The 16,358-nt window shown below is 43.6% G+C and overlaps 1 protein-coding gene across 1 annotated transcript in view; it reads right to left on the bottom strand.

Annotated features, from left to right (window-relative positions):
• Positions 1-16,358, bottom strand: part of ADCY4 (adenylate cyclase 4) — an 83,705-nt gene that overhangs the window by 19,571 nt on the left and 47,776 nt on the right. Inside the window, exons 15-20 of the mRNA XM_087714155.1 lie at positions 15,149-15,246; positions 10,854-10,938; positions 9,028-9,165; positions 6,801-6,908; positions 6,498-6,682; positions 1,183-1,267 (exon numbers count right to left, since the gene is read on the bottom strand). Coding sequence (XP_087570281.1) covers positions 1,183-1,267; positions 6,498-6,682; positions 6,801-6,908; positions 9,028-9,165; positions 10,854-10,938; positions 15,149-15,246 — 699 coding nt within the window. The remainder of the gene's footprint in view (positions 1-1,182; positions 1,268-6,497; positions 6,683-6,800; positions 6,909-9,027; positions 9,166-10,853; positions 10,939-15,148; positions 15,247-16,358) is intronic.

Below are 16,358 nucleotides of genomic sequence, written 5' to 3'. Positions count from 1 at the left end.
ATAAATACCATATTTTGCGGACTATAAGACACACTGCAGTACAGTACAAGACGCAATGAGATTTTGAAGAGGTAAATTTTTTGAAGAAGTTTCTTCCCCTCGCCAGCCCCTAGGATCACTCTGCGGGCCTCCCAAATGGAAGTGAAAAAATGGAAGAGACAGAAAGAAGGTTTAGAAATGAAGGATGATAGTAAAAGGCATATATAAATAATATGAAATAATGGAAATGAAATGTAATATTTAGGAGTAATAAGATTATGTTTATGTGTATTGAAATGTATGATACCCAGATACATCACCATTGACGCATTGATATGTATAAAAAATATAAAAATAAAAATTTGATTTTTTTAAAAAAGGATGACAGATGAGAAACGGGGCAGGCTCTATATTGTCACCCAGCCCTAAGCTCAGTGGTGGGATTCAAATAATTTAACAACTGGTTCTCTGTCCTAATGACCAGCTGGGTAGGTCATGTGACCATGTGGGCATGGTCAACTCAACGTCGCTCATGTCGATGGGCGCTTCGCCTTAGCTGTTACAATTTAATAAGGCTTAACCAGAGAGGCAGTTTCTGTAATCAGGGAAATAAAGATTAGGCTAGAAACAACACCAGAATGTTTCCTTCCTGCCTTCCTTACAGGATTAGCCCGGTAAAGTGAAAAAAAATCAAAATGAGATTTCTTCCAGCAACCGGTTCTCTGAATTGCTTAGGAAGTTAACAACCAGTTCTCCCAAATGGGTGCAAGCTGGTTGAATCCCAACACTGCCTAAGTTTATGTCACCCAACCCAAAGCTTATGTGATAATCCTGTACTTGTGTTGGTCCTACCAGGAAGTTCTTCTCTATTACAGATGAGAAATGGGGCAGGCATTGTCACCCAGCCAGAAGTGGTATTTTGCCAGTTCACCCCCATTCGGGCGAACTGGTAGCGACAGTGATGGGAGGCTCCGCCCACCCACCCAGATGTCATCACAGATGCTCTGCGCATGCGCAGAAGCACTGCGAGTGAGCGAAGTAAGCATGTGCATGGTCCTGGTTCCAAACCAGGTAGCAAAGGTAAGAGGATTTCATGCCTGCACCCAGCCCTAAGCTTATGAGACATGGAGATCACTGAAAGACAGCAACCAAAAAAAATAGTTTTCACAACCTGAATTAAAGTGGAAACTGGAGGGAACTCACCTGTCTAGCCAGACCCAAGAGGGTGAAGAAGAAAATGAAGAATGAGAATGCTCCCATCACCTTGGGCTCCTTCAGCACCCCAGGTCTGAAAGAATGGAGTTACAGAGAACATCATTCCTCCTCTAAAATGACCTTCTGGAGCACAATATGTTCATCGAGAGTTACCATAGCAATTGCCAGGGGTGGGCTCCAAAAATTTCAGCAACAGGTTCTCTTCCCGATTGCTTAGTGGGCGTGGCCTATTTGGCCTCCTGCACCATGGGGCGGGGAGGGGGGATTCGCCTTCCCCAGGCTCCAGAAGCTTTCCTTGAGTCTCTGGGAGGGCGAAAACTGCCTCTCCCGGCCTCCGGGAGGCCTTTTGGAACTTCCAGGAGACCCTTTTCCCCGCTTCCCCAAGACTCTGCCCAGGGCCTACACTTACCTCACATCCAAAATGGACCATGCGGAGACTCCTGGAAGGGGAGGGGTGAGAGGGGCAGGGTGGGTGGGGCCAGCCAGGGGTGGGATTTGGAGGTTCTCCGAACTGGCCATAACGTTAGCTACAAGTTCTCCCAAACCCAGGTGATCCCGTAGCAGCCCACCCCTGGCAATTGCACACACACCCTCAGATAACCTTTGCCAAAGTAACAGGAATCCATTTCTAAATGGGCCGGGTCTTTATCCAGTCTAGCGGTGGGTTAAATATTTAGTAAGTTTAGTAAGGCCATATCCAGTTTTTTTAATTTGACAAGAGAAACCAATGGCAGGGGTCCCCAGCCTTTTTGATTCTGTGGGCCAGTGGGAGGCAGCCAAAGCTTCAGTGGCAATGGAAGGGATGTTTTTGTATGCATAATCAAAATCCAATAAAGGTAAAGATAAAGGTTCCCTTTGCACATATGTGCTAGTTGTTCCTGACTCTAGAGTGTTGTGCTCATTTCTGTTTCAAAGCCAAAGAACCAGCGCTGTCTAAAGATGTCTCCGTGGTCATGTAGCAAGCATGATTAAATGCCAAAGGCGCACAGAAGGCTGTTACCTTCCCACCAAAGGTGGTCCCTATTTTTCCACTTGCATTTTTTAGGTGCTTTAAAACTGCTAAGTTGGCAATAGTCTCTCCTATAAATTAACATGACCAAACCTAGACACAGTATGGTGAATGGCATCAGAGCTTTATCCCAAGTTGGAACAATGGCTTACTGTGAACTGGACTTTATGCTCCTCTAAAGGCTCCCTGAGATAGCATTCGGCTTTTTAGCAACTGCATCACATTGGTGCCTCATGTTTGGCTTGTGGTCACCCAAATCCTTTTCATAGCCAAGGAATGCATTGCATTGTTGCATGGAAAAAGAAAGAAAGGTGAAGAAACTAAGAATCATTTCATTCCAATATTTGAGGGGCTGCCACAGAGAGGAGGGGGTCAAGCTATTTCCCAAAGGCCACACAAGAAATAATGGATGGAAACTGACCAAGGAGAGATTCAACCTAGACATAAGGAAGAACTTTCTGACAGTGAGAACAATCAACCAGTGGAACAGAAGTTGCCTTTGGAAGTTGTGGGAGCTTCATCATCACTGGAGGCTTTCAGTAAGAGATTGGACTGCCATTTTACAGAAATGGTATAGGGTCTCCTGCTTGAGCAGTGGGTTGGACTAGATGACTATAAGGTCCCTGCCAACTCTGTTAACCTGTTAAACATACATAGTCCTCTTTCGAAACACAAAAAAAAATCCACGGGCACCCATCAATCAAGGTAATATAACCTTCACTCCCTATCATGGATAGCAGGACTTGTATAATCCTGGTGAAAGATGAGGGAAACAAATGTCTCTTGCTGTGACTTGTGATTCTTGTGAATGCCTTAATTTACATAGTCCATTCTGCAGAAGAGCTTGCACTTCTCCTTTTTCTATAATTGAGGGCCAGGTGACAAGGACAATTCTGCAAAGTGTTGGTTTCAATTATGTTTCATATCATTTTTCTTGGTTTGCTTGCTTGTTTCATTTCAATTTTTTTAACAACATCAGCACGCACAAAAATATGTATGCTTTGCAATTTTATGAACAAAATAAATCAGTAATGTTTTATCTATACCCGTGATGGTGCAGCTATGGCACGCATACCTTATTCAATGGTGAAAAGAGTAAGGTTCTACATTTAGGCAAGAAATGCACAGGTACAGTATAGGTGGTTCCTTGGTCAATAATAGTAACTGTGAGAGGGATCTTGGAGTCCTAGTGGACAACCATTTAAATATGAGCCAGCAGTGTGCAGCAGCTGCCAAAAAAAGCCAACACAGTTCTAGGCTGCATAAACAGAGAGATAGAATCAAGTCACGTGAAGTGTTAATACCACTTTATAATGCTTTGGTGAGGCCACACTTGGAATACTGCATTCAGTTTTGGTCTCCACGATATAAAAACGATGTGGAGACTCTAGAAAGAGTGCAGAGAAGAGCAACAAAGATGATTAGGGGACAGGAGACTAAACATATGAAGAACGGTTGCAGGAACTGGGTATGTCTAGTTTAATGAAAAGAAAGACTAGGGGAGACATGATAGCAGTGTTCCAATATCTCAGGGATTGCCACAAAGAAGAGGGAGTCAAACTATTCTCCAAAGCACCTGAGGGCAGAACAAGAAGCAATGGGTGGAAACTAATCAAGGAGAGAAGCAACTTAGAGCTAAGGAGAAATTTCCTGACAGTTAGAACAATTAATCAGTGGAACAATTGCCTCCAGAAGTTATGAATGCTCCAACACTGGAAGTTTTTAAGAAGATGTTGGATAACCATTTGTCTGAAGTGGTTTAGAGTTTCCTGCCTAGGGTAGGGGGTTGGACTAGAAGACCTCCAAGGTCCCTTCCAACGCTGCTATTGTATTATTATTTAAATAAAATCACTCAGTAACTATACAATTAAAAATTCTAGCATAAAATAATACATAAAAACTAAAATCCATGATAAAATCCAGTTGGTCATGTAATGAAAATGCAGACCCTTGGCAACTGACTTCCAACTCTGCTATTGTATTGTATTGTATGCCAGAGGTGGCACATAGAGCCCTCTCTGTGTGCATGTGTGCCCTCACCAGCTGCTCTTTTGGTTTCCAGAGGGCATGTTGATATTGGTCTTCATGGGTACTGGAACACCAGAGAATTGCCTAAAAATGGCTCAAAAAACAGCCTGTTCTTTGGCTGTTTTCAGGCTGATTTTCGGGCCATTTTCAGGCTGCTTTGTAGGAGTTAGGTCAATAGTGGTCTGAAAATGGCTTGAAAAACAGCCAAAAAGCAAGCATGTGCATTGGCCAGTTAGTCTTTGTGGGCGCCAGAACATCAGCACGTGCATTCACACACATTCCGGTTTGGCCACTTCGTGCCAAAAAGACTCACCATCATCGATCTATACCATTGCAATCTTCGAGGTTATAAATCAGGTTCATTAGCTTTCCAAGTGTGGGGAAAAAAAATATATTTGAGGAGTACTACTTCCCTTAATTCCCACCTAAGAAAGAACAAAGTAAGAAAGTCTGACATAATTTCAAACCCACAAGCTACAGCTGAAACCCTTGTGTTGTGATAAACATACTAAGCATCTAAGTCACGGTGGTCAAACCTGATCGTGTCACATGTTGTATCTGCCATGGTTCCAAGTAACAACCCCAATAGGCCTGACAGTATTGTGACTTTTTTTTGCCTTTGTGGAGCCAGGGTGGGTGTGGCCTGCATGTGATGCATCCAGCAATCATTTTGACACCCCTGATAAGATGCACCTTTTTCCCCCAAAAAAGAGGGTCAAAAACAGAATGCATCTTATACACTGAATACAGCATTTTTAGCCTCCTGAAACCCCTCCCCTTTGCAAAAATGGCTGTGCATAGCCTTTGGGAGGCTTCCAGAGTGTTCCTGGGGGATGGGGAGGGCAAAAATGAGTGAAAAAACAGCAGTTTTCTTTGCTTATTTTTGCCCCCCCCCCCCTCCCCAGCCTCCAGAAGCACTCCATAAGCCTCCTAAAGGCTATGCATGCCATTTTTTGGACAAAAAACAGGCCGTTTCACGAAAAACAGGCCATTTTTGGAAGGTCTGCAGAGTGCAATTTTTTTAAAAAAATTTCCTCTTCAAAATCTTGGTGCATCTTGTACTCTGAAAAATAAGGTAAGTGGTTCCTAATCATCTGAATCTGTTCTTCAGTGAAATCAAGTTCAGGTGATTCATGTCTGCTAGGAACAGTTGATATCAAAGTAACTTTTCATCTAAACACAGACAAAATGTTTACTAGAAGGCAATTAAATTCTTGGATGCAATGGTATACTTCCTTCATCACCTGTGAAAGATGACCATCCAGAAGAAACCATCAAAGTCACATAATATCAAGAATATTTGCCTCAGTTCTACAGCAACCCTGTTATAAGAACACATGAACACACCTCTTGGATGAAACCAAAAGTCCTTTTAATCCAGAATCAGATTTCCAAAAGTTCCCTAGCCTAATGTTTTGGGGACTTCCTTAAACAGTCAATAAATTTGTGTTGTTACTCTCCAGTAATGGATATTCATACTACCTTCTTGGATCATGACTTTCTGTGAAACCTTCAAAGGCAATGGCCTCAACTAATATCTGACCATTAATCTAATCTTCCTTTAAAAGCCACATAACAATGGGCATCATCTTTAAACATAGAATAGAATAACAGAGTTGGAAGGGACCTTGGAGGTCTTCTAGTCCAACCCTCTGCTTAGGCAGGAAACCCTAAACTATTTCAGACAAATGGCTATCCAACAGCTTCTTTAAAACTCCCAGTGTTGGACAATTCACAACTTCTGGAGGCACGTTGTTCCACTGATTAATTGTTCTAACTGTCAGGAAATTTCTCCTTAGCTCTAAGTTGCTTCTCTCCTTGATTAGTTCCCACCCATTGCTTCTTGTTCTATACTCAGGTGCCTTGGAGAATAGTTTGACTCCCTCTTCTTTGTGGCAGCCCCTGAGATATTGGAACACTGCTATCATGTTTCCCCAAGTCCTCCTTTTTAAACTAGACATAGCCATTTCCTGCAATCACTCTTCATATGTTTTAGACTCCAGTCCCCTAATCATCCCTAAATATCTCCCAAAGCATAACTTGGTCTGTTAATCAGCTTTTAAATTGGAGGTGGTGATGGTGCCAATGTTGGAAGAAAGTTGCTACAACTCCTTGATCATTTCTGTTGCTCTTTCCTGCACCACTTATACCATGTGCCGTTAAAATGGCATGCATCCAACCCAGCAAGCAGGAACTAACAAAGAAGGATAACTAGTAGTCTTCACTTCTGCTTTTATTCTGGGAGAATTCCATGAGGGCTAATTACCTGAGTGCAGTTTGGTTATGGTACAGCTGAGAGACATAGCAGTCAGAGAGCCAGGAATGGGTGTGAAGGAAGAGCACATTGTAGACCACAAGACACAGTATCAGCATGGTCAACTTGAGCTCGAAGTTCATGTGGAGGAAGAGGGAGCACGAGAGGAATCCCAGGACACAGCAGTAGATATAATACTGAGGGAGGGAGGGAGGGAGAGAGAGAGAGAGGGAGAGAGAAGCTATTGGTGAGATTGGTAGATCCATTAATCAAAAGAAAAGAAAAAAGAGAATTGATTAAAGCACTCAGCCTTACCGGCACACTGAAGAGGGAGTTAAACCGAGAGAATTCCTGTACAGTATTCATGCTTGATAAGGTAGAATTTTCAAGCTTCACAAAGCATGAGGTTTCTGGCATAAAGAACTAGGAAGCAGAATTAGAGAGCACATTAGAAGGGAGGAGGGGATAGAAATTCTTCTGCTCTGGACTAGATACCAGAGGAAATGCATGACTTAGATTTGACCAATTTGCCAGGGATTCTACAACCTCCGTCTGTTTCTCAGGAATAGCATCACTATGGTAAAAGCAATATACAGTACCACAGTGGCCTCTATCAATGGCCAGAGAAGGAGTATTGTTCCTCCATCAGATTCCTCCATCCTGAACCCTTGCAGTATCTTTTATATTCAGATTACTGGAGCAAAGGTCAGGTAGAGGATTAATAGCAGCCGTTGAGCTACGGTTGCATAGTGGTTAGAATGCGGTACTGCAGGCTACTTTTGCTGACTGCTTGGCTGCCTGCAATTTGGCAGTTTGAATCTCACCAGGGTTAATGTGCCTGGCCCAGGTGGGTAAAATGAGGACCCAGATTGTTGCGGGCAATAGGCTGACTCTGAACCACTTAGAGAGGGCTGTAAAAGCACTGCGAAGCGGTATATAAATCTAAGTGCTATGGCCATTGCTAATGCTTTTATCCCCATGCAGATTGAATTGATTGCACATCAAGCAACCTTGGCTGCAACAAGGTTAGACGGAGCGATCCTTAGATCAGGGGTGGGATTCAGCTGGTTCAGACCGGTTTGGGCGAACCGGATGTTAATTTTACATCTGGTTCACTGAACCAGTATTTGCAAGCACTAGCTGGCCCCGCTCACCCCTCGCATCCCCTCCCATCACAGGAGTCTCCACGTGGCCTGTTTTGGATGTCAGGTAAGTGTAGGGCCCTTGTGGAGGCTCTGAGAGGTTGAAAAATAGGCCTCCCAGAAGTTCCAGAATCCAAAAATGAGCCCGTTTTTGGCCTCCGGAGGGGCTCAGAGCACAGGAAAAGCATTTTCACCCTTCCAGAGGCTCAAAGAAAGCCTCTGAAGCCTGGGGAGGGTGAAAACACTCCCCCCCCCTGCTATGGTGCAGGAGCCTGAGTAGGCCACGTCCACCCAGCAACTGGGCAGAGAACCAGTTGCTAAAATTTTTGAATCCCACCCCTGCCTTACATGGAAGAGTAACAGGAGATCTCAGAGGTATAGGTTAAACTAGGAAGAGGGTGGAGGTTCGTTCTCTGATCTTATGGGTTGGTTTCTGAACATTTCATTACCAGGCAAGGTAAAATCTCCAGCAGAGTTTAGAGGAGCCCCTAAACTCCACTGAAGACATTACCTAGCCTGGTAACAAAATGTTCAGAAACCAACCCACACGTTCGGAGAACGAACTTTCATCCTCATCCTATACCCGAGCTGCAGATGTTCGCCACTATTACAAAGCTGGACTGGAAATTGACAAAGCATCCTGAAAGAAGGCAGTGGCAATCTACAGTGGACCCAACGCCAAAAATATAACGTCTATAACTCAAGCACAGCTTGGAAGAAACTTTGCTTTTGAAAAACAATAGCACTATAGCACTTAGACTTATATACCGCTGCATAGTGCTTTTACAGCCCTCTCTAAGTGATTTACAAAGTCAGCCTATTGCCCCCAACAATCTGGATCCGCATTTTACCCACCTCAGAAGGAGGGAAGGCTGAGTCAACGTTGAGCTTGGTGAGATTTGAACTGCCGAACTGCAGCTAGCAGTTAGCTGAAGTAGCCTGAAGTTCTGCACTCTAACCACTGCACCACAGTGGCTGTTAACGAGCAATAGCACTTAGATTTATATACCATTTCCCTGTGCTTTACAGCCCTCTCTAAGCAGTTTATAGACACAGCACATTGCCCCCAGCAATCTGGATCCTCATTTTATCCACCTTGGAAGGATGGAAGGATGAGTCAACCTTGAGCGGGTGAGATTTGAACTGCCGAACTGCAGCTAGCAGTCAGCTGAAGTAGCCTGCAGTACTGCACACTAACTAATGTGCCACCTCGCAAAGAATGTAATCCATTCTTTCATCCATGAAGCCTCTTAGTACGGATTGGCAACTCCACATTAAAATTAAATGTCCTTTGGCTCTCCCGTGCTACAAGGAGTTCTTCCCAGGCATATTGAACCTTTCCTCTTCCTCCTCCCCCAAATATTCTATTTCCCTCTCCTTCCCATTCACTAGCGACGTACCAAGTTCAACACTGACATTGTGAGAACCACAAGAATAGTGATGATGCCCAAGGAGACACGCAGCCATGGTTGAGTGCAAACATTGGCCAAGATGGATGGAACCCAATAGAAGATCTTGGGACCTTTCAGGAAACATTTCTGTGTGCAGGAGGGAAAAAAATGATGTAAGCATCCATAGAGCCAAAATCTTAGATTCCTTTCTCTTACTACTCCAACAATCTTCTCCTGACATTGGAAAATCTATTTTAAAAAAAGCAATAATAGTTCCCAACAGAAAAAAATCCATATTGGCTTATACTATTTTTATTTCTTGTGTGTCCAATCACACTTGGCCAATAAATACAATCTATTCTATTCTATTCTATTCCATTCCATATTCTGTCCTGTCCTGTCCTGTCCTGTCCCGTCCCGTCCCGTCCCGTCCCATCCCATCCCATCCCATCCCATCCCATCCCATTCTATTTGTTTGTGCATGGGAACTATAATTTACTTTTCATTAAACAAAACAAAACAAAATAAAATGGAGCTCACATTAAAAAAAAATATAGCCCAAACTCATCAATTTGCGAGGGGTCCTTATGTCCTGTGAGCTTGGTTGTTTTCTTGCAGGTATTTCATTACCCAAACTAGGTAACCAGTGGTGGGATTCAACTGGTATAACAACCAGTTTGATCCGCACATGTGCATTGCATTTGAAAACAGTTCTAAAGCCTACCTTCTACTGCAGCTCTGGTAAGTAAAACAGCTGAGGGGCGGCAGTCCATTCTGCCATGCCTATCAGCTGGGGTTCAAACAAAGGAAATGTAGGACAAACTAGTGCAGGGGTGAGTGGGCGGGGCCAACTAATCACGGGAACTACCAGTTCGCCTGAACTGTTCCGAACCAGCTGAATCCCATCCCTGTTAAGGCAACATCATCAGTGCTGGTCTAGATTAACAGAAAACAACCATGCTCAGAGAACACCAAGGACTCCTGAGCTACTAATATTCTCCTTTATTGGTACCCATCAATACAATCAAAGTCATCAATATGGGGACAAGAATACAATAAATTAATACACAGAATTATGACTGTATTTGTTCCTTCCCTTGGACCCAATTATGTGGGAGCATCTTACCCACTTTGGCAAACCATGTCCTTATAACAGCTTTGTTAAGGCTTTTAGACAATTAGGTATGGTTATGTAACATCTATTTGCATAATAGGTGATAAGTTGCCTGGGAAAGCCAAAGAGGAAATCATCAAAACCATTAAAAAGTGAAAGTTGGAATATTTTGGACTTTTGATGTGACACCTGGAAAAATACGCCATACTTTACTTAATCTTCCAGGGAATGATTGAAGGCAAATGATGACGGATATGGCACAAGAAGAAGTTATAACATCTATGCGGGGATTTTGTAAACTACTTCTCCCAAGTAGGAGGTGCACCCAAAGTCATATACCACTCTAGTTGTATTTTTAATATGGATTGCAGGTAAGACATGACTTTCTTCTTTGCTCATGTCTCTCCTGTAGAAATGTGCTCACACCTCACCTTTGCTGAGTCCAAGGGAGAAAACATAAGAGGGCTTAAACACTTTTGATACTTTTCAAAAATGACCTTGCTCCACATGGAGATTACAACTTCAAAACCCAACCCCAGAGGCAATCAGTCCCTTCCAATCAGCCCTAAGAATATGGCCATCTTTTAAATTTGTCCGCAGAAGCTTTGTTCCCAAAACTATAAAAATACAATGGACTACAAAGCTATAATGATCCTGCTCATTGCCTGATTAAAGATCTCCATGAGGTTTCTCCTCCGAGGTATCCCCTCCAGAGACTTACCGCCAGGTGACCAGAAAAGCAGGTGAGAAGGAGGAGGAGAAACAAGAAGAAAGAAATTCCATAGGAGATCCCCAGTGCTTCTGTTCTGGATGGAAAGAATAAACAAAGAATCCAGTTGGCTGGTGTTTGTGTAATTCAATGTTCATTTTTGCTTTTATTGATCTTGAAGAAGAAATAATGACCTCCTGGCATTCTATGCAGTGGTGGGATCCTGCCGGATTAACAATAGATTCAGTGATTGTGTGTTTTGCCCCGTGCACGTGCCCAGTTTTAGGAAAATTTCAGGAATCGCCTTTAGCATGTCAGCGGGCAAGTAACCCATGGCTTGGGAAGTTCACATCAGTGCAATTATTTAGATTAGAATCAGCAAGATTTCTCCATCTGTTCCTTTTCTAATGAGCGTGAAGCTATATGACTATCCTATGGGTCAACCTTATGTTCTGGAAAATTTGGAAGGGAAACTGAATCTTCTTTCATTTGGGGCACAGAAACAGCAGAAAAACCCTGACTAGTTCTATCCTTCTCTAAAGCTTTCTGTGAGATAATTAATTAAATTTATTGGCTGCCCATCTTATAATAGGGTACCTCTGGGAGGCTTTCAGTTATATATACAGCTAAAACATAAAAAGTTAAAATCAGCCATTAAAACCAAGGACACAAGGGGAGCGTGGGGAAGGTGTGGAAGACAGGTGTTATTACTCAACCAACTATCTCCATTGCACTGTTCTGCCTCATCTTTAGGCCTTTACAAAAGGATAGGAGGGTTGGGGCCAACCTCACATTGGGGGACAAGATGTTCCAGAGGGCAGGAGCAACAGCAGAGAAGGCCCTCCTCCTGGACCCTGCCAGCCGGAATAATTGGGCTTAGAGGACCCACAGCATGCATTCTCTATCGGCACGAGTGGTATGGGCCACTCCCACTGGGATGAGGCAGTCCCTCAAATAACCTGGTCTTATTTCTTCCTCTATTTCTACATGGTGTGCTGGATGGATTTGGAAAAGGCCATTTCCCCCTGACATCTTTGCAATAACAATAAAGTTTCTCATACATTTTTTGCATTTCCTGCAAATCAGAATTCTTTGCTTTTGGGGAGTATACTTTCAAATAGGAAAACTGGGGGCTCTGGTTGGTGTTGCAGTGGGGCAGAGAGTCACAAAAAGGTCCCCCTGTTTTGATCCTTTCCAAAGTTTTCTGCAAAACACAGCATTCCCTACGATGCCAATAACACTGACCACAGCATTCTGACTTGTAGAAAACATTTAAAAAGACCCACAGCAGTAGGCAGCAGTTCTGCCTTTTCTATGAAGCTTTCGGCAAATGAAACTTTTTCTCCTTCTTCCTTCTTATCTTGCAGAGATCACTTCTGATGAGGGTAAACTAAGATACCATTTTTTGACCCCACACCACTTGACTTCCCACATGGATTGAGCAGTCAGCATTTGTATTCTGTAAATGTCACGTTCCATAAGTTTCTGTCATTTAGTACACGATACAATGGCCGAGAAAAATCAAATCAAGGCACTTCGGAACAACGGCATCATCAGATGAGGATCATCAGGCAAGATACTGATAGAATCTTCTGCCCTCCCACAGAGCATGCATGTTACCTTCCATGTTACTTCTGGGGAATAACACAACTGAGGTGCAGCAATCGGCTCACCTGCGTGAATCAGCTGAGAGGATATAAGTAAATGAGGCACAGGGGGCAGGCGGCCCAACCTGGTCATCGGAGCAAACCAGTTCACTCCCAGCTGATCATTGGAGCTATTAGTTCAGCCAAACCTGTCAGAACAGGCTGAATCTCACCTCTGATTCTAGGCTGGTTCAAGTCTTGCCAGAATCATGAGAGTATCCATGAGAGCTAGAAACCCATTCATTTTCAGTCTCATATATTGGTTGCCACATAGACCTTGGGAAGTGGGAAGTGGCCTTTGATAATTTTCTCCCAGCGTGACTTAGCACAAACCTACTATTCTTTTCAGTCCACATGTTCTACTCCAAACATTTGCAAGCTGGTGATAAACCACAAAAGTGGAACTTAATGTATTTCTATGGCCATGAGGGACTGCAGGCTAAAAAAATACAATGAATGGTTGCAAGAACCAAGCATGGCTAGTCTAGTGAAGAGAAGGACCAGGGGAGACATAATAGCATCTTCCAATATTTGAGGGGCTGCCACAGAGAGGAGGGAATCAAGCTATTTTCCAAGGCACCTGAAGGCCAGACAAGGAATAATGGATGGAAACTGAACAAGGAAAGATTCAGCCTGGAATAAGGAGAAATTTTCTGGCAGTGGGAGCAATCAACCAAAGGAACAGAAGTTGCCTTCAGAAGTTGTGCAAGCTTCATCACTGGAAGCTTTCAAGAAGAGACTGGACTGCTTTTAGAAAAGAAAGTAAGAGAGAGATATGGAACCCAGATGATACACTATTAAATGAAAAAAAGCGGGAAGAGGGGGGAAATAGAAAAGAAATTATTAATATATAAGTATATGTTCAAGAATGAGACATAGTTGAAAAATAGTTGGGATATGATAGTGAAGAAAAAGGAGTGGGAAACAATAAGTATAAAGATATAACTGGACTTGCGGGAATACCATCCCGAAAATACACCAGTTAAGAGAGGAAAAGAGATAACCATAACAATAGAAAAGGAGAGGAAGAGAGGAGGAGAAGAATAGAGAGGAAAGGAGAGGGAAGGAAGAAAGAGGAAATTAGAGGAAGGGTGCAGTGGTGGGTTCCAAATCCCATTGCAACTGGTACACTGCAATGGGGCCCAGCGTCCCCACATGCATACGCACAGCACACAAGCACATACGCACAGCACGCGGATGCATCCTTACCACCACAATGCCTCCGCAACACTCCAGCTGCTTGGTGGAGTGTTACGAAGGCACCATACGCTCCGTGCACATACACGGAAGCACCAAAGAGCTCAAATACAGGTAAGAGGCTCGGCGGGTGGGTGGGCCCTCCAGAGCACCGTACTGGAACGGTACACGGTGCTCCCAGCAGACACCGGTACGCCCCGGTACAACCCATACCTGGAAGGGGGGAGGGATAGAAAGAGAAGAAGAGAGGGTAGGAAGGGGAAGAGGAAGAGAGAAGTAGGGGAGAGGTAAGGGAAGAAGGAAAGGGAAAGGAGAGGAAGACGGAAGAAAGTAGGGAATGAAGGGAGGGAGAAAAGGAAGGTAAAGCAGGGTGGGTGATATTACAAATAGGTGTATGAGATAGTAAGCAAAGCAACCTCGAATGTATATTTCAACTTTCTATATGGAAAATAAATATGTGAAAGTGATAAATACAATAAGAATAATAACTATGTGGATGTATACTTGTAATTTTATGTAAGAGGTTAATTTTTTAAAAAAAAAAGTTCCAAAAAAAGAGAGAAGAAAGTGGACCGCTATTTGTCAGAAATGGTGTAAGGCATTGATGGCTAGCCTTTTTGTTGTTGAGTGCAAAAAATGCACCTACAATGCAAAGGGTGCCCCCCCCCCCGTGCATGTGCTCACAACCTCCCCCACACTCCCCCTGTACATGCACCACACTGCTCGCCTCCAAGCTGAGCTTGGTATTTCCTCCGGGGGAGTGGGGGGGCAGAGGATGCCCCTTTTGCTCTGCCAAGAGCCCAGGAGCCTGTGGGGGACGAAAAACCAGCCCGATGGGCCTACCGGAAGTTCAGAAATGAAGTTCTGGGGACTTTTCTGGAGCCTGGGGAGGGCAAAAATGCCCTCTGCCCCCACCCGGAGGCCCTCCAGAAGTCGGAAATTGATTGTTTCTGAACTTCTGGGAAGCCTGTTGAGCTTGTTTTTTACCCTCCCCAGGCTGCAGAGGGTTTCCTGGAGTCTGGGAAGGGAAAAAATGGCTTCCCCCGGCCTTCTGAAAAGCTGAAAATCAGCTGGTTGACACACACATGCGCACTGGAGCTTGTAGCTCATGTGCTGGCAGATATAACTCTGCATGCCACCTGTGGCACGGGTTTAGGGTCTTACAGGTTTAGGGTCTCCTGCTTGGGCAAGAGATTAGACTAGATGTCCTACAAAAATCTCTTCTAACTCTATTAATCCGTATCTGTATCATGCTGACTGGAGGATTCTGGGAATTGTAATCCAAAGAACATAATGGAACTTTAAGGCTTTGGCTTTAGAATTGCACTCCTAAACACGCATATTGCTTAGCAGGCATACATTTTAAGGAGGGTATTCATATGCCAATTGGTAGAATCATTCCTAGTTCGGACCGGTCCTGTCTGAATTAACTATCCCCTCCCCTATCACTCAATTCCTCCTTACTTATAAACGACAAGGATCTGGATGAGAAAGTTGGAAACGAAGACCAGGAAGCTGCAGGCCGTATAATAATTAAAAGATGGTAATGGTGAAAGCCGGTACTGAAAAAAAAAGAAAGAAAGAAAGAGGAAAATTGAGGAAAAAATTATACAGCTAGTCCTCACCTTACAACCACAACGGCGCCCCAAGTTTATGCTGCTAAGTGAGAAATTTGTTAAGGGAATTTGTTAAGCCCACCTTGCCTCCATCCTTATCAAAGCAGAGACTCCCCTGGTGGCTGAGCACGTCTCCACTTATCAACGGGAACTTGGAAATGTTTGGATTGGGCTCCATAGATCATCTAACTTAACTCAGCCCTTATTTATCAGCATTTTGCCATCTTTCTTGCCACATTCGTTAAGCGATTCACTGCAGTTCTTAAATGAGTAACACTTATCGTTAAACGAATCTGACTTTCCCATCGGTTTTGCTCGTCAGAAAGTCACAAAAAGGGGATGCTGCAACCGTCATAAATATCAACCAGTTTTCAAGCATCTGTTATGAAATGAAAATCACATGACCATGGAGATACTGCAACATTTGTAAGTGTGAAAAGTGGTCATAAGTCACATTTGTCAGTGCTGTTGTAACTTTGGAAGTTCACTAAATGAACTGTTATAAGTCGAGGTCTACTTGTAATCAGCAAATGGAAATATTGGTTCGAGATCATTGCGAGAAATGCCTTTGTGGTAGAATGTCTCGTCACTACCAGATTATTTATTTGGTGCTAATTCCTTAGACCTTTCAATATCAACATTTTAAATCAACAATGGCAATTTATTATTACAGTCTTAGACCAGTGGCCAGAACAAATAAAAACACTCAGTATATATACATTCTAGTTGTTGTTGTTAGTTGCGAAGTCGTGTCCGATTTATCGTGACTCCATGGGCAACATTCCTCCTCTATCTGTCCTCTATCATACTCTGGAGTCCCTTTAAGCTCACGCCTCCTGCTTCGGTGACTCCATCCAGCCACCTCATTCTCTGTTGTCCCCTTCTTCTTTTGCCCTCCATCTTTCCCAGCATTAGGCTCCTCTCCAGTCAGTCCTTCCTTCTCATTCGGTGGCCAAAGAATTTGAGTTTTCTCTTCAGGATCTGGCCTTCTAAAGAGCAGCCAAGGATGATCTTCTCTAGGACTGACCGGTTTGATCACCTTGCAGTCCAAGGGACTT

This window comes from Thamnophis sirtalis, unplaced genomic scaffold, assembly GCF_051295495.1.
Source record: "Thamnophis sirtalis isolate CommonGarterSnake01/CBP01778 unplaced genomic scaffold, rThaSir2_p1.2 scaffold_4, whole genome shotgun sequence".
Classification (NCBI taxonomy): Eukaryota; Metazoa; Chordata; class Lepidosauria; order Squamata; family Natricidae; genus Thamnophis; species Thamnophis sirtalis.
This window is presented reverse-complemented; position numbering and strand designations above follow the sequence as displayed.